Source organism: Rhinolophus ferrumequinum, chromosome 21 (assembly GCF_004115265.2).
Source record: "Rhinolophus ferrumequinum isolate MPI-CBG mRhiFer1 chromosome 21, mRhiFer1_v1.p, whole genome shotgun sequence".
Classification (NCBI taxonomy): domain Eukaryota; kingdom Metazoa; phylum Chordata; class Mammalia; order Chiroptera; family Rhinolophidae; genus Rhinolophus; species Rhinolophus ferrumequinum.
The window spans coordinates 23,061,905-23,083,759 of record NC_046304.1 but is presented as its reverse complement, the minus strand read 5'-3'; the positions used below and the strand labels follow the sequence as shown (position 1 = coordinate 23,083,759).

At 47.2% G+C, this 21,855-nt stretch overlaps 1 protein-coding gene across 2 annotated transcripts in view; it reads right to left on the bottom strand.

The window, feature by feature from the left end:
• The window catches only part of UNC45B (unc-45 myosin chaperone B), a 28,535-nt gene that overhangs the window by 5,672 nt on the left and 1,008 nt on the right, over nt 1-21,855 (bottom strand). For both annotated transcript variants that reach the window (XM_033090887.1, XM_033090888.1), the window contains exons 3-17: nt 21,671-21,707; nt 20,423-20,598; nt 19,030-19,119; nt 16,537-16,704; nt 15,819-15,987; nt 12,402-12,572; nt 10,692-10,863; nt 7,738-8,038; nt 6,773-6,867; nt 6,462-6,603; nt 5,628-5,768; nt 3,218-3,345; nt 2,209-2,275; nt 1,307-1,420; nt 826-941 (exon numbers count right to left, since the gene is read on the bottom strand). In XM_033090887.1, the coding sequence (XP_032946778.1) occupies nt 826-941; nt 1,307-1,420; nt 2,209-2,275; nt 3,218-3,345; nt 5,628-5,768; nt 6,462-6,603; nt 6,773-6,867; nt 7,738-8,038; nt 10,692-10,863; nt 12,402-12,572; nt 15,819-15,987; nt 16,537-16,704; nt 19,030-19,119; nt 20,423-20,598; nt 21,671-21,707 (2,087 nt within the window). The remainder of the gene's footprint in view (nt 1-825; nt 942-1,306; nt 1,421-2,208; nt 2,276-3,217; nt 3,346-5,627; nt 5,769-6,461; nt 6,604-6,772; nt 6,868-7,737; nt 8,039-10,691; nt 10,864-12,401; nt 12,573-15,818; nt 15,988-16,536; nt 16,705-19,029; nt 19,120-20,422; nt 20,599-21,670; nt 21,708-21,855) is intronic.

The window sequence follows — 21,855 nt, the reverse complement described above, 5'->3', positions numbered from 1 at the left end:
CTGAGTCTTCTGCAGTGAGCATTTGGGGGTCTGGGCCAGCCCGGGGCCCTTGCCCGTCTTAGTGGTGTCTCTCCCACACCCTCAGTCGGCATGGTCTGGGTGGCAGGGATCCTGCCCCCAGCTCCAGGACAGAGCCCCGTGGGCATAAATTACATGACAGCATAGCATAGCATCCCGGCCGCAGTGATGGGTTCTGGGGTGAACACGTCCCAGCTGGACATTCTTTTGTATTATTGCTGGGGAAGAGAAATTCTCTTTCTCTTTCCTGATGGTATGAAGCCAAGGAGATATGAGGTCTGGAGCTACCCTTATGACAATGAGAGAAGGGAAAAGCCCATCTGAGAATTAAGACAACAGACAGGAGAGGTGCAGAGAACCAGGCCCCAGGACAGCTTTGTAACCCCTGCATCAAGCTGCACCTGAATCTGGAGTACCCTTGACTTTTTATTTATATGAGCCAATAAATCCCCTGTTATGCTTAAACCAACTGGAGTTGAGTTTTCTGCCACTTGCTACCAAAAGAATCTCAACCCAATACACTCCACCATCCCCTGCTTCTGAGAAGAAATACACTTCCCCAACTATCCCCCTGGATACCTTTTTACTACTTCAGAAAGAAGTACCTACATAGTCTCCTTTGGCTTGAACATTCACCACGTGGTTTTTCCAAAGGCTAATTCAAATTCCTCCCACTGTCATTTCTACCCACTGCCTTTGAGCTTGTCCTCGGAGGAGATCAGCTCCTGCCCATGGTGTATGTGAAATTCAACCAAACACTTCATGGGACACCTCTCTTCACTCTTGCTCGCTTCACACCCCACTCACCGGAGTTTGTCACTCCGCCCAGACAGGTTGGTGAGGCCTAGGAGAGCCTCGTAGTTCTGGAGCCCATCCCTCTCTGTGTCCAGGAGTCTTACAAGGGGCCGCACCACCTCGTAGACCTGTGGGAGAGTGAGTGGAGGAGAGGGTCAGGTGGAGATCATGTTCCCCCAGTTCCTGACATTTGTAGACGCCCAGCTTTAGAATTTCCAAAGCATGTGCCTACCCATTGTCTAATTCAACCTTAACCGTGATCCTGAGAGGCAGGATCATTTCCTTTCCTTTGCAGATGAGGTGAGTTCCCGAGAGGACAGCTCTGTTAGTCACAGGCAAAGCCACGCTTGGAATCCGGGTGTCTCCAATTCATTGCCCTCTCTGTGACAGCACCAAGCCCCCTCCCAGGCCAGGAGCAAGGTGACAAGGGGAAAGGCACCTCGGAGCAGAGGAACTTCCTCCATCCCTCCATCCCACCCACCCAGACACCCACCCGCTCCCCGGGGAAGGCAATGTCCGGGTTGGAGACAGCCGCGATCTTTGCTAGAGCATGGGCCGCTTTCACCTTGCCAACGTTTGTGCCCTCCAAAGCCAGGGGAATCAGGGCCTGCAAGAAAGGGCACAGTCATTCTTTGGTCACAGACATCCTCCCGCTCCAGCTGTTGTCTGTCTGTTCCATCAGAAGTTCAGCAAGAGTCTGTGATATAATCAATGCTTGAGTGTCATAGAAAACAATGAAATACTTAGTCACAGATTCACTCTCCCCTTGGCTCCCAGTACACATTGAGGATTCACCCCCATTCTCCCCACCACCCGTATGTGCGTTGGCTTTGGAAAAATATATCGATCAATACACTGATTTTTTACTTTCTGCCTAAGTCAAACCTAATAACAGCAGCCATTTATTGAGCACCGACTATGAGCCAACACTTTAAATGTATTTCCTCCAGTCTTTGTGACATTCTGCAAAGTGAGTGTGAGATCCATTTCCCCCATTTTACAGACGAGGAAACTGTGACTTGATGCGATTAAATAATTTGCCCAAGGTTACACAGCTAAAAAGGACAAGTCTTCTACAGCAAAGTCCACGCTCTCTGTATCTGCATCATGCTTCCTTCCAATAGCCCAGAGGATAGATGGGATTCCACAGTAAGTCCCACAACACATCACAGAATCAAGCAGAAATTGGACTGGGGCCATGAACACAGACAGACAGCACAGATACCTGAATGATGGTATTCCAGGAGGTCAGGTGGGGACAGGGAGTACATTCTTCTTGGGCCAGGCAAAGTGTGTGCCTGTGCGCGTGCGCGCACACACACACACACACACACACACGCTCCTCCCCAGCAGTGCACCTTCTAGGATGGCAAGAACTTTATCCCGCCAGATTACCTTGCCACCACCTTGAGCCACGATGGTGCCTCGGTCCTTTGGATTGTCACACAGTGCCAGGAATACCCTGTAGGGTGAGGATGAAGGACATTTACTGCACCAGCACACCCTTCCCAGCTATCAGCATGCCAGCCAGTCAGACCCAGTGAAGCCCTGGGAAGTGCTACCAGTGTGCACATGCCCCAGAATTAGCCAGCTTGGGAAGATACTGGCATGAACATAAGTGGCTCGGGAGGAAGTGAGGCCAAGCGAGGCTGCAAAGAGCCACCTCGTCCTTATTTAGGGAGCTAATGAATGGCTCCTTGCTGCCTACCATCCAGGAGAAACTCTTCAACATTGAGGCACCCGAGGGCCTCTGTAACCTGGCGTTTTTCTTCCTCTCTGTTCTTATGTAGCACTACTCTCTCCTGTGCACTCCATGCTTCAGACATATTGAAGAAGAACCCCACATTCACTCATTCTTCCTCCATCCTCTGTGTCTTTGCATATGCTGTTCCCTCTACATGGAAACCTTCCCTCCCCTGTAGTTGGGTGGCTCCTTTTATTCCTTCAGGGTTCCCTTGAGTTGTCACATCCTCCAGGCGGCCTTCCTGGATGCCCACCTTCCTCCCTTCCAGTCTGGCTAGTTGGTTGTCACTGATTATGCTCCACCAACCCTCTGTCTTACCCCCATCATGGCACCCATTGCATTGAATCGTTACTGTGAGACTGTCTGTCTCCCCCATCAGGCTGCACAGAAACTGTGCCTTTTATCTCTGGGATAGCACATCCCACACAAAACCTGGGAACCAGGTAACTAGAATGAACAGTAACCTCTTTCTTCCTGATACAAACTTCCACCTGTGATGACCTGCCTGCCATGTCACTTTTCAATGTTGATCCCCTTCAGTCTCCTCTCTAGGCTCCCCAATGGCTCATTCCCTTATTTACTCCCCACCATTTCTATCTCCCTGTCCAGCCTCCTGCCTCCAGGCCCTTCGGACCCCAGGCCTGGCCCACTGCAGCGCACCTGGCCAGTAACTCTTTGGTTTGGTCAGTGAGGATGGCACTGTCCGCTTTCACCATGCAGGCCAGGGCCGAGATGACGCCGGCCTTCAGGAGCCGCTTCACCCGCATGTCTACGAAGTCCTTCTTGTCCTGGGGAGATGAAAAGGTCACAGTGGGGAAGGGACCTTGGCACCAGGCCAATCTGCATTGGAACTAAGATGGTGCACTTCTGACTTCCCGTGGTAGGGTGAATAATGGTCCCCAAAGATGTCCATGTCCTAATCCCTGAAACCTGTGAATACATGACCTTACATGGCAAAGGGGACTCTGCAGATGTGATTAAGTTAAGGGTCTTGAGCTGGGGAGATAATCCTGGATTATCTGGGTGGGCCCAATATAATCACAAGGGGCTTTATAAGAGGGAGGCAGGGGCCGGCCCGGTGGCTCAAGTGGTTGGAGCTCCGTGCTCCTAACTCCGAAGGCTGCCGGTTCGATTCCCACATGGGCCAGTGGGCTCTCAACCACAAGGTTGCCAGGTTCGATTTCAATCAAGGGATGGTGGGCAGCGCCCCCTTCAACTAATGATTGAACACGGCACCTTGAGCTGAGCTGCCGCTGAGCTCCTGGATGGCTCAGTTGGTTGGAACAAATCCTCTCAACCACAAGCTTGCCGGTTCAATTCCCACAAGGGATGGTGGGCTGCGCCCCCCGCAAATAGCAATGGCAACTGGACCTGGAGCTGAGCTGCGCCCTCTACAACTAAGACTGAAAGGACAACAACTTGACTTGGAGACAAGAAGTCCTGAAAGTGCACACTATTCCTCAATAAAGTCCTGTTAAAAAAAATAAGAGGGAGGCAGGAGGGTCAGAGTTAGTAGTAGGACATGTGACCACAGAGGCAAGAGGTTGAAGTGATTCAAGGTTATGAGCCAAGGAATGTGGCTTTTAGAAGTTGAAAAAGACAAGGAAACAGATTGTACCCTCCAAGCCTCCAGAAGGAACCCACCCTACTGACACTTTTTGATTTTGGCCCAGTGAGATTGATTTCAGATTTCTGAGCTCCAGAACTGTAAGAGAATAAACTTGTGTTATTTGGGGCCATTATGTTTGTGGCAATTTGTTATCGCAGCAATGAGAAACTAATACACTCCTCCAGATTTCCTTTGTGCAAACAATAGCCAAGGGGGTGTACAGCATGTTCTGATGTTGTGAACATCAGAATATCTCCTCCTCTTCTTTGCTCTCCCCTCTCCCAATACGGAACCTGAGCAGCTGATTCGGCTGGGAAATCAATCCCAAAGACGCTTCACTCACAGAGGACTGAAATAAAAGAGCGATTATCCAAAACACTAGATGACCCATTTGTTACTTTTTTTTGCACATAGTTGGCTTTCCATTAGGGTATGTGGCAGATGGGAGGGTAGGGGGATGTAGGCAAGAGTGAGAGGGGATAGGGAGCAGATAAAGCTGACGTAAAGATGGATTGGGTTGCTGGAAACCTAAAGTCAGCCCCAGGATTGATTAATTACAGATAATCCTCAGAGCGGCTGGGGAGAGGCTGACAGTCACAGGCAATCTTTAGAAGCCACATTTGAAATACAAAGCAGCAGAATATGCTATACACTCTTGCCTGCATGACATAACAGGCAGCTTTTAAAAATGATTTAGAGAACAACATAGCTATGAGAAGACACATAAGGTATTTCCTCAAATTGGGTACAAAATGATAACTCCATTCTGATTACAACTATGAAAAGAAAAAAAGATGCACAGAAAAACAAGCCTCGGGTAGGTCACATTACATACCAAAATGTCACCAGTGGTCAGGGGGAGATGATATCGTTGCGAGTGGTTATTTTCTTTGCTCTACTCTCCACCTTTTTGTTTGTTTTGCAACACGGTTTTATTACTTTGATCATTTACAAAACTTTAAATGTTTTACTGGCTGGAAATATGATGCATATATATTCATATGCAAACCACACACAAAGTATACCTTTGTGTGCAGGGATTTGTGACACCTGGGCTACTGCTGATCCATGTCCCTCTTCCTCTCATTATTCCCACTTAGCATCCATAGCCCCAAACCCAGGTATCCCAGAACGTAAAAATTTTATGAGTGTTAGAAACATGAAACACAAGTGTCTGATGTCCAAGAAATCAACAGTATAAATCGCAAAACATTCATCATAGCTCTGCTTGTTTTCTCAGATTACAAATTATTGGGTTTCTTACCTCCACCCCTTATAGAATATTAAAACTAAGAAATACCTGAGCACCATCTAGTGGGAGAAATTTACCATTATTATCTCTATTTTATGCCAAATCCTCCCAAACACATCCTCACAGCACCCGGATGTCACTGTCTTTCCTTTCCATTTCTCTGAAGGTCTGGTGGCACAGACCCCCTCCCCAGCTGTCCCTGTCCCCACCTTGGGGTGCTGCTCGGGCACGTGCTGCTTGGAGAACTTGGCGAGCTGCACGAGCTCGGGGATCACCTCCTGGACATCATAGCTGTTGGTGCAGTTCACCAGGGTAGTGGCCACTGAGTACAGGATGGTCTTGTCAGAGGTCTGGAGGGAGATATGGGGTGTGGGGAGAGGAAGGGAAAGGCAGACAGGAAACTTTAGAATAAACTTCTGCTTCCAAAACCCTCACATGGCCCACAAGTTGGTTTGGGAGGAGTGTGTGGCTCGGACAGGGTGGCCAGAAATTTTTTCTGCACCCTCAACAGAACCCCTGAGGGCAGGGGTAGGGGTCCTCTGAGTTGCCCCTTCTTTGAGCCTCTTGAAAAGCCGAAGCCAACACATTTTCACAGGGCGTGCCTACCTCCCCTGGGGTGGGGACAGGATGGGCACTGGACACCCTCGGGTTTGGCCCTAGGGGGAAACTCCCTCCCACACTTCTTCTCTTAGTGGTGGAAAAGAGAGAAAAGGAGTCTGGGAGGAGCTGGAAAGGAGGGAACGGGCCCAGAGGAGGCTAGTACTGACTCTGGGTCCTTCGAGACCTCACTTCCTGAGGATCCCTAGGAAAAAAATACCATCCTCTTGTTCATCCTCCCACTGCCTGGAAAGCATGAAGAGTTGTGAGCCCATTTAGTAGTCAGGTCAAATGAGGGTGAGAAAGAAGGAAATGACCAGTCCGGGTTTACACAGGGAGAAGAGGGTACAGCCAGGATGAGGACACAGGGGTCCAATTTCCCAGGCCCGTGGTCAGCCTGAATGCAGTAGATCTTTCCTGAAGCCAAAGGTCAGGGCCACACTTGCCTTGGCCAGCTCAAACATGGCCTGCAGGGCAGGAATGTCCTGGACAAAGTCGTCCTTCACGTCGGCGTCCAGCGTGAGGTAGGCCAGGCCCTCCACCGCCCATCGCCGCGTCCGGGTATCTATGGACGCATTGCACAGCCACCTGGAAGAGGGGAGGGAGAGACACCGGGGAAGCGTGCCAGGGCTCAGGTCAGGACCGTGAAGCCATTTCAGGGCAGTGCATAGCAGGTGAGGGCTCTTTCATGATCTGGCGTCTCCTAGGGCACACCCTGAGAGGAGATAGCAGGCCCGGGCAAACAGGACCCCCTTACTTGCGACACTGTTTGGCCAGCTTCTCTGTTGACCCTTCAGCAAACTGCCTGAGACCGTAGTCTGTACCACCTGCAGAGCCGAGCTTACAGAGTCCCTGTGGAGGAGGGGAGAGAGTGGACATTTGAGGATCAGAGACAGACAAGGCCTTGCTCAGACAGGTCCCCGTGGCTGGAACACTTTGCCCCTTATACCTGGCCTAGGTAAACCTCTACGCATAACATAAAACTCAGCTCAGGTGTCACCTCTTCCAATGTGCCTTCCCTGAGGCTTCCAGGTGACATGACAGGGAATGCTCCCAAAGCTAGAGGTTTGTACCCTGCCCCCTTTTCCCCACCATGTTGACCCCACAGATCTGAAACTGCAAATGGCGAAACTTGTTAGAACACAAAAACTGGCAAAGAAATCCTAGCTTATGTGTAACAAATTCAGAGGTTCAGATTTTCACCCAGGAAATTTGGACTCTTGTTAGGGAAAAAAATGTCTTCCATAAGAGAAAACTCACAATGGCAGAAGCTAAAACTAGTTTTTTAAAAATTGATGTCAACAACAACAACAAAAATCAATGACTCAATTCTTCACGACAATTATTTACAAGGAAAAGGTCAATGAAATAATCTATAAAACGGAAATGGCAAAAATGAAGAATGTTTAACTGTGCCATATGAAAACTGATTAAGGAAACAAATTGACTTTTTGGAGTTTGCTCTGAAAAACACTTGCTGGAAAAAGCTCACCATGTTAGTGTCATTCAGAGGCATGGAGGTGTAGGAGGTTAGACAGCAGGGTCCACCATTCTGAATCTAGGTTCTCACAGCCTCCGGCATATCATCATGCTCCGCAGGGGCCTGAGGTGGGGGAGGTCTGGGTGCCCCCTAGAGCGTGGTCTCCTTACGGACAGGGGCCATGCCTCATTCATCCCGCTGTCCCTGTGCCTGGCATGGTATCTGCTACCTAGCCCACTCACCACCAGGGTACGGATCTTGATTTTCTCATTTTTGGTGGTCTTGTAGATCTCTTTGAGCAGTGACACGCCATTGGTGATGATGAAGGTGGCACGGCTGAGCTTGGTGGAGGCATGGATGAGGGCCTCCACGGCCACCAGCTGGTCTGCCTCACGCTCCGAGCCACACAGTGCTACCATCATCTCCATCACACCTTTCAGCCCCAGCAGCTGATTGCCCAAGTCAAAGGGGCCTTGCAGGATCCCTGACACTGTCTGGATGGCAATCACATTCTTGTCCATGTCCTGGGGGTCAAACTTGCCCCTAAAACAGAAGGCAAGGGAGATCAAGAGAACTGGCCCGGGTGGCGGGAGGTGGAAAATGTGTGAGATTTGGGGCAGACAGATTTGGATTTGCATCCTGGATCTGCCACTCATGTGCTGTGTGACCTTGGGCAATTCACCGAACCTCTCTGAGCCTTAGCATCTTGATCTGGAAACTGAGGACAGTGGAACTACTTCCCAGAGTTACAATGAGGATAAATGACATAACACATGTGCCAGGGGTTGTGTTCCCCAAGAAGCGCACTCTGAGATGGGATTGACATGTAAGAAACTTATTAGGGAGAGCTCCTGGGGTCAACATCGGTTGGGGAAGGGACGAAAGCAGGACTGGACAAAGGGAGGCATTGGGCTACAATGCAGTCATGACAAAGCCTCAGCCTGCGAAGAGTTCTAGAGCTAAGACTCCCTTAACAGTCATTCCACGTTGGTGTGAGACACAAGTCGCTTGATGCTGGCTGCCCTGGGAAGGGTGAAGCAACTGTCCTCAGCTGAGGCAAGTCCTGAAGTGAGGTGATAGGTGGGAACTGTCCAGCTGATGGGTTTCCCAGCAGCTGAGGTGTCTGGTGGGACCGTAAAGCAGCCACAACCACACAAAAGGGCCCACCATGGTGCCTGGCACACTGCATCACTCTGCAGTGTGGCTGAGTCACAACGTAGCCTGATCCAGTCACTCCCCTATCTGGCCTCAGTCCCTTCCCCTATCAAGTGGCTGTGGACTCAATGAGCCAGAAGGTTCTGTCTTGCTTTCAGAATCTATTATCATCTACTCTATGGGAGAATCTCCAGTGTGGAATGGCAGAGGTAACATACCTTCTGATCCTTCAGTGATCTGCCCAGGTTGGTTCAATATGGGGAATCAGGGCGGAAGTGCACAGTGGAAATACAGATGTGTTTATAGGAAAGAAGGCAGTGAGGACTAGTCAGAAGAACTCCATACCGAGAGCTAGAGACCTGGGCTCTGGCCCCACATCTGCCTCTGGCTAGCTGGGTGACCTGAGCAAGTCCCTCTGGGGGAGAGGAGTCAGCTCTGGAAGCTCTTAGAGTCCCTCCATGCCTTGCCTCTCATCTCTCCACTCAGTGCCCGGGAACCTAGAGCCTTTCATAATTAGGTGGAGTCTGCCCGTGAAGCTGGCTCCTCGTGCCAGCTAGTAGCTGGTGCCTGAACCTTCACCCAGCTCCTGGCCCCTGAGGAATCAGGGTGGGGACAGCCTCGCGTGCCATTTGTTGAAGGTGGTGACTCCACCCATTAAGCCTCAGGTGACTGGCCTGGGGGCAGAGACCTGTGCAGAAGCAGCATCCACAAGCTGCCTGGAAGGGGGTCTCAATCAAAAACCTCTGCCCACAGAAGGACTAGCTGGTCCCAAACTCAATTTGGGACCTCATGAGCGACTCAAGGAGTTGGCCACAAAAGCTGAAGCTGAGGAAGAGAAAGCCTAGAGAAATCTTGAGAAACTTTAAGGGACACGAAGTCAGGGGTGAGGAGAAGCTGTAGTATTGTGCAGGAGTCAGCGAACTTCAACTGCAGGCCAGAGATTTGGGAAGCTGAGAATGGGTTTTACGTTTTTAAAGGGTTTTTCTTTTTTTAATGTGCAGTAAAGACCTACAAATGTCCCTAGTAATGTCCCACAAAACCTTTCACCACAAAAGTGTGCCAACCCCTAGAATGGAGAAAGGAGAAGCAGGGTGAAGACAGTCTTTACCTTCCCAAGACTCACCTGGGGTGCTTTTTAAACATGCAACCTCCTGAGCCATGCCCCAGACTACTGAATCAAGGGACATCCCAGAAATCTGAATCATATACAAGATTGAGGATCATTGGAATAAAGGATTAAAAGACCAAGTAGCAGTGGGAGGAAGAGGGAGAGGACACATAAAAAGAAACAGAGATGGCAGAGAGAGCAACTATGTCACAATAATGAGGGAGTGGCAGTGGAAAGAGCAGGAACTCCAGCTCCTGAGGACTCTGGGCTCCTGCCTAGTTTCTGAAAGACCACACAGTTCTTAAAGTCTCGACGGAACCAGGCCTCCCTCCTTGACAAGCTGATGTTCGTTCCTTTCAACTACAGGAAACTGTGGTTAGATTTAAAGTATGTCCAAAAATATTTTGGAGGTGATACTCCTCCCTGCCAAAGGTAGAGCCTAATTCTTTCCTCTTACACGTAGACCAGACTTAATGACTTGCTTCTCGCAAATGGAATGTGGTGAGAGTGATGGTGTGTGACTTCCGAAGATAGATTATGGAAGACATTGCCATTTCCACCTTGCTCTCTCCCAGAGCACTCACTCTAGGGGAAGCCATTCACCATGAAGAGAGAGAGGTCCACACAGGGAAGAATCAAGGCCTCCTGCCAACAGCCAGCACCAATATGCCAGCCATGTGAGTGCGCCATCTTGGAAGCAGACCTTCCAGCCTCAGTCAAGCCTTCAGATGATCGCAGCCCAGGCCAACATGTGACTGTGGCTTCATGAGAACCCCAACACCAGAACCACCCAGCCGAGCCGCTCCCAAATTGTGGTGATATTACAATAAATTATTATTTTTGTTTTGAGCAGCTACGTTTGGGGATAATTTGTTACACAGCAATTGATAACTAATACAGAGGCCAACCCGGTGAGGCCTCCTGGAAACTCACGTGATGTACTCCTCGCAGATCTTGCGGAAGTGATCACGCTCTGGGTCACAGCGCAGGTCATCGTAGAGCTTGTTGATGAGGATAGAAGCCAGCATACGGGTGTTGTCAGTCAGGGGCAGGCAGGACGGCAGATCTGGAACCTGCCCCACCACCTTCAGGATCTTTCTCAGCCCTGCAGGACAGATGGCAGCGGCAAGTGTAAGACCCCTGCTGGGCTCTTACAAACACACCCCTCACTCAGTCAAGTCTTCACACCAGCTTCTCTCCAGCCTGGCTTTAGGCAGCACGTGGCTTATCCAGAGTGAAGGGCGCTGGAATGGGGCCAGGAGACTCAGCCTCTACACTTGACTCTACCCCTACTTTAGCAAGTCACCCCCCCCCACTATGGACCTCTATTTTCACATTCACAAGATCAAGAATAGTTGATCTCAGAGGACTCTACCAGTACTAACATTCTATGCAGTGATGTATAACCTTCAAACATTACTTTGTACTCTATTTTCCCCAGGCCTCAGTTTGCTTGTTTGTCAAATGGGAACAATACTACCTCCCTCATAGAGTTTGAGGACTGAATGAGAGAATGTATGGAAAACTGCCTAGTGCCAATCCAGACGCATCATTATCACTCAATAAATATTTATTATTTATTTAGAAAACTACATTTACTGCTTATTGTTATTTTCCTTTCTCTTTTGTTGAAGAATCTTCTGTGGCTTCCTTTTTCCCATCAGGCTAACTTAAACATTACGTATTTGTTGAATAAATGAATGAATGATTAAATAAATAAATGACCACCTTGTATGTACTGGATACTGAAATAAAAGAAACAATCCTGACCTTTAAAGTCTCACCATGCAATAGGGAAGACAGACGTACAATAAGGTGTGATAAGCACAGAGTAACATGCCGTGGGTGGGGTGTGATTTGCTCCAACAAAGTAAGCGCTGCATATTATTTTGAGCACTTACTCCAAGAGCTTTATACATATTACTTCATTTAATCCTATTGATAACGCAACTGGTTAGGAATCACTATTCCCATCCTTCAGGGCAGAAAACCAAGACATGGAGAAGTCAAGTTAAGTTGCCCAAGATCACACAGCTGGCAAGTGACACAGAGAGCACAGTCTCCCAGCAATGCCTGATTTCAAAGCCCACAGATGTTAACTGTGACATTATACTGCCTCTGGGACAATAGAGAGCTGGACTTCAGTGCCAGGTGTTAGAGGTGGCTAGCAGTTGGTCAGAACATAGGTGGCAAAGGGAAGTGGGAAGAGGGACATTCAAGGCAGACCCTGGAAGCCATGACACTCTGAGTGTTAGGAGGGAATTAACAGCGCTCTAGAAAGTCAGCCAAGTATTTTGCCAACTATGAGACTTCGGAAATGTTACCCTCGAGTTGGTGGAGTCCTGTTTGTTTTTTAACACTTGCTCCCATTTGTTAGGAAACTCTGCCCAGATGTTTTCGAGTGAGTTTAGACATTTTCTGAGGGTGTTCAGACCCTGAATTCAGAGCCTTGACCCACACCTTCACCAGCCCACTGGTGGATCCTTATATGCTAATACTTTTTCCAGGTGCTTCAGGTGGGACTGAAGGCTTCTCCCAGACAAGAGCCATGCCTCTTCCGCTTTCTGCTCAGCACAAGGTGCCCACCCTGCTGCCCCCTCGAAAGGCTGGGCGGATCGCCAGACGGGCCCCAGACCTTCTCACCGTTGTCCACCACATAGATGGTGCGTGAGTTGTCGTGAATGGAGAGGTTCTTCCTGGGGACGTTCTTATTGAGTAGGTTGAGGGCCTGATCTCTGCCCTGGCCAGACACCTTCTTACTGACCAGCATGTCGAGCAGGTGGCTGGTGATCTGCTTCAGATCCTTCTTGGAGTCTGAAGAAGGAGAGGACAGGAGTAAACAGAGAGGACCAGGGAGCCTCAGGTGTATAGGACCAGGAATGGCAAAGACTTCTAGGAGGACTCTGGAAATATCGAATCCACTGCTGCCTGGAAATTGGAATTTCCCAGGAGAGTATAGTATTGCCCACCTTACCCCCAAAAAAGGGAGGGAAATCCCTAGATAACAGCCACTGAGGTCCTCCAGGAGCTCTGAACACTGACTTCTACAACAGCCCATTCCATCCTTGACCAGCTCTGGTTCTTAGAAGTCGTCATTCCAGGCAGTGATTGGCAGGGATAAATTGATTTAACAAAATGTTTTAAAGAACGGAAATGTATACTTTTGATAGACATCTTACTCCCCAGATTCCAGCAGGCTGCAAGCCTGAATTCAAGCCTTTGCCTGGGATGCCAGGTCCTTCCTGCCCACTGGGAATCTTAAAAGACAAATGCTTTTTCCTGCTTTGCCCCATCTGACCTCTCTGAGACTTGGAAATTTTTGTTCTCCTTGGAGCCCAAAAGGCATGCAGACATACAGGCAGGCAGAAAAGGAAAGCTTTCCAAACAAACCATGTCATATAAATAAGTGATGGAGGAATGGGCCTATCTAACTGGAGAAGGAAAGGTATAAGTGGACATGATAGCTTGTTTTCAGATATAGGTATGTCACGAGTGTGAGATGGACTTATTCTGTGAGACTCCAGAGGGCAGACTTGGGACCAGAGGTGAGTGGAAGCTACAAGGAGATAGATTTGAAATCAATATATATTATAATGGAATTTCTTAGCATAGATGTCCAACAGGAAGTTGTGGGCCCAACAAACCCCACCTCTCACTACTCACGCTCTTGGGGAGTCCCCTCCCCAATGGATCTGGGTTGGTCATGTGACTTACAGCACACCCAGAGGCTTAAAAAGCACTTGCACACTGGGATTTGTCCATTTAGAATCCAGCCAGCATGTTACATAGAAACCCAAGCTGCCCACTAGAGAGGCCACAAGCAGTAAAACCAGGGTGCTCTGGCTAGCATTTGCAGTTAACCACCAACCATACGAGGGAGACCATCTGGGACCCTCTGAGGATTCTAGTGCAGAAAAGGAACAGGATTTGCTGACCGCTACAATAGTAAGTCAGAACCACACCAAGAATCCCTGACCCCAAAAGGTTCATATTATTAATCTACAGAGAGCTCTTATGAATCAAAAAGAAAACACTGATACTCCAACTGTAAAAACAGGTAACGTGAACAAACCGTTCAAAGACAAAGAAATCCAAATGGCTAAAAAAGATAAAGAAAAGTGATCGATCTCGCCAGTAATTTTTAAAAATTCACACAAGATCATTTTTACCCACTGAATAAGAAAATATCTTTAGAAATGGTAGTATTTTAATTTGGTGAGAATAATTTGGAACTGTTATCATCACTTGGTAAGAGTTCAAATTGTTGCACTCTCTCAGAAAAAAATTTGAAAGTAAGATGGAGAAAGAATATTAGTTATGTTCACATCCTGTGACCAAGTACTCCCATTTCTAGAATTTGTTCCAAGAAAATAATTACAAATGCAAACATAGCTTTATGTAAAGAATAGCTATTGAAGTGCTTTTTACAAGCATGCAATTAGAAACAATCTAGTTCTCCAATAATATGGAGCTGGTTGATGAGTTATGGATGATACATACATACAATGAATGTAACAAAATTATTTAAAATCAAGTGTCCTATGAGTGACCTGCCTCTCTGACCCTCCCAAGCAGAGCAGGAACTTCTAAAATTATGCGTAGGGAACAAAAAAATAAAGAAAATAAAATACAATTATGCCTAGGCTCTGGATGTGCAAGAAGAAACATGAGTCTATAGGAGCATGTGTGTAAGAATGAAACAAATGTAAAATTAATCATTATTAAAGTCAAAAGGAATCTTTTTAAAGTGGTATTCAATACTAATATAATGCTCAGTGAAGGAAAAATCACACAATTATCCATAGGCAAATTCCAATTTTATTAAATAGAGATTTATATGGATGGATAGAAAAAGGATTTATATGGATGGATAGAAAAAAGGCAGTGATTATAGTGCTTATCTGGAGGGGGGATTGCAGGTTTTTAGGTTTTTTCACCTCTACATATTTTTTAATTTTTCTAAATTTCTCCAATAAGCCTGTTACTTTTTAAGATTGTGATAAAACACACATAAAATAAAATTTACCATTTTAACCACTTTAAAGTGTACAGCTCAGTGGCATTAAGTACATTTACATTATTGTGCAGCCATCACCACTATCTATCCAGAACTTTTTCATCTTCCCAAACTGAGATTCTACATCCATTAAACAACTCCTCATTCCCTCGTCTCCCGCCCTGGGCAACCACCAATCTACTTTCTGTTTCTATGAGTTGGATGATTTTAGAAACTGCATATAAGTGGAATCATACGGTATTTGTCCTTTTGTAACTGGCTTATTTCACTTAGCATAATGTCCTCACTTAACATAAGGGTCACCTGTGTTGTAGCGTGGTTCAGAATTTCATTCCTTTTTAAGGCAGAATAATATTCCATCGTGTGTGTGTGTTTGTGTGTGTGTGTGTGTATACACGCACACACACACACAATATTATTAATCTAACACACACACAGCATGTCCTCACTTAATGTTGTCAAGGTTCTGAGACTTTAAGAGAAACAACAGGGGCGGCACAGGGGCGGCTGGGTGGCTCGGTTGGTTAGAGTGCAGGGTTCATAACACCAACGTGCCGGTTTGATTCCCACATGGGCCAGTGAACTGCGCCCTCTACAACTAGATTGAAAAACAACGACTTGAGTTGGAGCTAATGGGTCCTGGAAAAACACACTGTTCCCCAATATTCCCCAATTAACAAAAAGAAAAAAGAAAAAAAAGGAACGATATATAACAAAACCAATTTTACTGGAGGCTAGTTTATATAAGCAACAGTCAGGTTTCTAGGGCATTTCATCGACGTTATAATGAAATGATGTTATTCGAGGACCTGCTGTACCACATTGTCTTTACCCATTCGTTCATCGATGGACACTTCTGGGCTGTGGAAGCCCTTTAAGCTATTGTACATAATGCTGCTATGCATCTGTTATTTTATGATCAGAAAGTAAGTGCAAAAATAAAACCCGACCACTTCCACATACGGGGAATACCCAGTCGGAAGTGGTAACTGACTCTCCCTTGCCCTCGCCCCCTTGAACCAAAACTGCAGAATGTCTCTTACCTAGAACCAGGGCCTCCTCCTTCCCTCGATGCTCCCGTTTGTCCTCCCCAGACAGAGAGTCAATGATGGCCTGGAGCAGGTTGCAGACGGCCAAAGACATCTCCTCATTCTCTACCGCCATGAGGCTGCAGATTCTGTCTATCCGGACTCCGTGGAGAATCACTGTGGCCTAGACCCCCGGCAAGAACAACAGTCAGCTGTCTGCCCTTCCCTTCCGGCTGCCATGCAGGTTAGGGAGTGGGAGATAATGGCCCCATGGAGTAGGAAGATAAGCCCAGGGAGCCAATGCCTCATGGGGCCTGTTGTCTGGAATGCCCTTGACACCAGCCAGGCTCCTTTCCAGCCATTGGCCACATGGAGCCATTGAGCACTTGCAATGAGGCAAATCCACATTGAGATGTGCTATAAGTATAAAATACACACTGATTTTTTTGAAGACTTAGTATTAAAAACTGTGAACTATCAAAGCCTTTGCATTCAGCTCTTTCTCATGAACAATTTTCAATAACCTTATCTTTGCACAGACCCATTTCCAGCTCAAAGGAAAAACAAAGGAGCAATCGCTGCTGAATCTAGGACCATACAACCAAGGTTGGGGGAACACTTTCGACTTTGCATCAGGGTCTGTTTATGCCAGCCACACCCTGCCCATATGTCTCCCACCAGGTTCTCGGATGGGTAGCCATCCATGCCAAACACCCCACATCCAGGCCCTCACCCTAGCTCGGTGGCCACTGCACATGCCCGACAGGGTCCGCACTGCAGCCAGCACCAGCTCAGGCCTCTTCGTGTCCATAAGCTGCAATAGCAGGGCCATTCCATTGTTCTGGAAGATCCTTTCAGCCCCTGCTTCTTCACGGCCTAGTACAATGAGGTTGTTGGCGGCCTGAGGCAGGGAAGAGACGATGAGGGTCAGGAGGGAGGTTTGGCTGCTGAGGCCTTGGCCATGGGCCAAGTGCAGCGGCTCATGCAGCGACTGGGTCTTCAATACATCTTTAATATTCTTTCACCCTATAATCTACCTCCTGCAAACAGAGCCCAAGATCATAATTCAAAAGAAAAAACACAGTAACTTGCATAAAATTGATGCAAACTTGATGAAATACATTAGTCATTAAAGTCCTAAGTAAAAGACTATAGAGCAACTTGGAAAAAACATTGGTAAGCAGAATCAGAATCATTGGTTCCCTCTGATTGCACTCATGTTAAAATAAAACTGTGTACATATGCTTATGGATAAGGACTAAAAAATGGTAGATAAGTGTTAAATTATTAATTAAACAAAGAGCCCATTAGACTGAGGTGGCTTTAATGCTTTAGCAGCCTACCTAAGCTAACCAAACCCTAAGCCTGTAATACCTCAAGGTTAAGAAGTCCAAACTTAAGGGGAGGTGGGAGGGCTCAGTTGGTTAGAGCTCTCAACAACAAGGTTGCCGGTTCAATTCCTGCATGGGATGGTGGGCTGCGCCCCCTGCAACTAAGATTGAAAACGGAGACTGGACCTGAAGCTGAGCTGCACGCTCCACAACTAGATTGAAAGAACAACGACTTGATTTGGAGCTGAAGGACCCTGGAGAAACACACTATTCACCCCCCCAAAAAAAAAAAATTTTAAAGTCCAAACTTAAGAACAAAGAATCACAGCCAATGAGGCTTTCCCAAGTAGTGCAAGTGCTTAAGCTACAGTTAATCCATAATTTCCCTGCTTTGCTTCCACCTTTTCTTTGGTAAGTCTTTCCCGTGGCTTCTGTTTGTGGAACATCCCTAATGCATCCTGCTTTGGCACGGCCCAATTCACATTGATTTTGCCCAAATAAACTCTTAAATTTTTTTTTAAATTTATTGAGGTGACAATTGTTAGTAAAATTACATAGATTTCAGGGGTACAATTCTGTATTACATCATCTATAAATCCCATTGTGTGTTCTCCACCCGGAGTCAGTTCTCCTTCCATCACCATATATTTGTTAAAATTTTTTTAATATGCCTCAGTTTATCTTTTAACAAAAGTGAAGTGTTTTTACATGGAGAATTATTTTCCTTTAAACATTTCCTTAAATATGGTTTTGGCATTTTGTTTGTTTACCTGTTCAGGGTAACCTGAAGTTGCAAGGGTTTCTACTCAGGAAGGTGGAAGGTGGTGGGCAGAGAGGGCAGGGGATGGGTCTTGAACGTCTTCCATAGGTTTGAGTTCTGATTCTGCTATATACTAGCTGTGTGACCTTGGGCAAGCCATAGCACCTGTCTGGGTCCTAGATTCCTGTCCGTAAAATCAGGCAGTTGAGCTAGAAGATTCCCAAGTGTCTTCCACCCTAAAGCCTTACAACCTGAGGATACATGAAACTTAAAAGGCCCCAGATAAGGAGAGGAGGACTTGAGCAGGACCTGAGAACCCAGGGTTGGCAGAAGAACTCAAGAAGCAGAAGTAGAAGGAGGAGGTGGGTAAAGAGATGGACAGTGGGATATTGGGAAGGGAGCTGATGAGAGAATTCCAAGCAAGTTTGACCAGAACCATCATCACTCTATCAGTCAAGGGCTTTCGACTTTTCGAAGTGCTTTTATCCATAACAATTCATGAAGAACTCACAAGAGTTTGCTATAAAAGATATTTGCATATTATATGGAATTATTGACTACAAAACTAACAAAAATTCCCCAGGCATTGTCTGTCAAGTTTTTAAAACAATTTTTATGTCAAGTTCTTATAAATGTAAAACACTCAGATGTTTATTTTTTTCCTATGAAAAAGGACTAGAAGGGAACTGAAAAAAATGCAACAAATTTGGCTACGAGGATGGTATTATATGTAAATATCTTCATATTTCAGAATGACTTTTTGCAATATTTTAATGAAATAAAACATTATTTTAATGTAGTATGGCTTCTCAGGGTGGAAACTAAGGTGAGGCAAGTGAGAATCTCAAAATACCAAAATCAATGCAATGCAAAAAAAAAAAAAATCTATAAACAAAACGTCAAAAATTTAAATAAAGATAGAATCCAACCCTGCGACATAACTCTCTTCATCGGCCTCACCCTACCCGCTCCCTGCCCTTCTTACAGTTCATATTGATTTCTAAAGTGCTTATTTTCCACGTTCTCCAAGGAGGCGACCCCCTCAGACTCCCCCAACTGTCCAGAGACTGTGGCGGGGCCTGAATGGAAAGTACCGTTTCTGCCTCTGCTGGTCGCATGGTTGCCCAGCACTCACCTTCTCCAGCTTATCAGCTTCACTGTTTTCATCCAGGAGGATCTCAAACATCTTCTGTACCCTCGAGTCTGTGGAGAACTGTACATGGAGCTGAGGAAGGAGGAAGGCATGGGGAAGGAAGCAGGCAGGGGTCCATGTGTTAGTTGGCTGCTCATAAAGTTCATCTCAGTAAATATTAGGGAATCTATTTTGGGCCCCTGTACCGTCATTCATTCATTTATTCATTCAACAAACGTTTATTGAACAACTACTGTGTGCCAGACACTATTGTAGATGCCCAGATGCTAGGGATAAAATGGTGAACAGAATCAAGTCCTTGCCCTACACAGCTTACAGTCTAGTTACATTCGCTATCCCATTTGGTCATCACAAGTCTTGGAAGTCAAGGGATCCTCACCCCAATTTTGGAGTCTAGTAAACAGTTAGCTATTAGCCATTTAAATATGGGCTAAAACTGACATATGTCTCCAGGAGCAGAACTTGAAGAAATTTTCAAGCAGCTTTTCAAGCAAATTAAAAGCATTATGTTTGGATGTCTCATCCCTCACAATCCCACCCACAATGCTCTGATGTTTTCATAAAATGAACTAACAGATCAACGTCCCCCATCTCATCAGTTTCTTCTGTATCCCCTACCTACTTTGTTGTGCTGGTCCACGTTCCCTCTTATTTCCATCCTGGGCTCATTTCCTTCAGGAAAAGAAGGGGTCTCTCATTTGACACCCCTTCTCCAATCACTCCTTAGTTTGTATTTCCTCAGGCCTTGGGTCTGCATTCCACACAGTAGCTGTGGTCCTAACATGGGGCTGCCCCTGGCACGTGGGAATTACTGAGCAAGGAGCTAAGTGATCATTTACCCTCCTGCTCCTATAGAGGGGAACCCGACACCCCAAGGAGTCCCTCAGAAATTTGTTAGCGTAGGCAGGACGAGGTGCAGGTTTCCTCTCCTCTGGTCCAAGTTCTCCCCACCCCCTTCCATTTTCCTAGAAAAGATTTCCCGTTCCTACCGGTTCCTGACTCTCCTTTATCCTGCAGCAAAACCCCCACCCGAATTCCTAGGTATCTCATGCTGTCTTTCCCCTCCTAGAAAGAGAGGAAGAGTTGCAGACCTACTAAGTTGCAAGTTTTAAAGAAGAGCCTCCATCTGGAATGTAAAAGATCCGTGTTGTAATCTGGCTGGCTTGCACCCTTGAACAAGCATCTCAGCATCTCTGATCACTCACAGATAGGTGCACCTGCTCGGCTGTTCTGTGGCACCTGCCTGTGCCATGTGTTCACTCCATCCAAGGGTGCGGAGGTACGGCTAGCCCTGCCGTGATGTCCTGCTTCCCTAACATATCCCTGCTGGAATGGCGGCAAGTAGCCAAGGCTTGGGGGAAAGGGTCCGGCTCACCTTCTCCTGGATGCTGGTATTGAGCCGCCTCAGTGTCTCCTGGAAGTTCTGGTTCCGTGGCTCGAGGGTCGCGCAGCGCTGCACATCCTTGAAGGCCTGGTCCAACTTCCCCAGGTGCTCCAGTGCCTGGCATCGCCGATACAGAGCCTTGATGTCCGAGGAGTTGATGTCAATGGCTGAGGGAGATAAGTAGGGCCTCAGGGGGCTGGGCTGCAGACCACTTTCCTTCTTCCCCTGCCACCGTCTTCAATCTCGTCCTTGGAGATTACGCACCCATGTGGACTATCTGGCCCAAAGCTCTCCTTTGTTATGGAGGGAGTGAAAATCATAGTCTCAAGGTCAGAAGGGAGTTTAAGGGTCATCTCGCCCAAGTCCTGATGCTTCAGAATCTGCTACACGATGATTCCTGCCAAGTGCTCATCCAACTGGTGCTTGAATACCTCAAGCAGTGGGAGCTCCTTCCTCGAAGCGGCCAGGCAGCTCCTTCAGAAAGCCCTTCCCTCTTCCTACCTGAAACTTTGCCCTTTTATCCTAAGGCCAGCCCTGGAACCCCCAAGATGAAATTCAATCCTTCTTCCTTGTGACAGCCTTTTAGGTGTTTGCAGGCAGCCCTCCGTCCCACCTGGGAGTTGCCTTCTCTGAGCTAAATATTGCCACATCCCTTGCCTGCTCTTCACAGGATGTGTTTCCAGCCCCCTTTCCAGCTGGTTCCCTCCCTTCTGAACTCATTCCAGGCTATCTGTTTCTCCCAAAAGAATGGTAACAGGATCAAAACCCAACACAGACCTACAGCCAAGAGAAGTCGTGCACTTAAGCCAATGTGGACTTATGTTTGTTTTTTTGATGTTTATTTCTCCTAGTGCCTCGCTTTTCCCCAGAAGAAGCCCAGCTCCTACAGAGCGGACTGGGCTGATTGGACTGGTTCTGGAGATTCCCCCCAAGAGAATATCCTAATTTACAACAAAAGGGAGGGGTGTCATTACCATGACAAGGATTTCCAAAAAACAATTATCTTAAGAAAAAATGGTGCCCCAACATATTTAACATGTAACTCCATTTGCAAAACTGTGACTTAGAGATGGCTTTTCTGGAGTTCTCTTTTCATGTATGGATGGCATATATGAAGCCCCACCCGTAATGCCTAGGATGGCATGTACACAATCTGTAACTCCCATGAGTGTCAAGAGTGTCTCAGAAAAAACTGGGACGCGAAGATGGGTGGGGCAAGCGTAGAGGTGGCTGGCTCACCTCTTGAGGCATCTGAAGCCGCCTGAACATAGCTCTCCTGAGAAAGAGAAGGAGACTGGTTAATGTGGGCCCAATGTAGAGACAGCCAGGGAGGGGTTCCCCATGGGGAGAGGAGAGGACTCGTTGGAAGCTGCCATCTGTCAGAGGCCCAGGGCATGGGCCCCTTGCTGGTAGTGGAAAAGAGG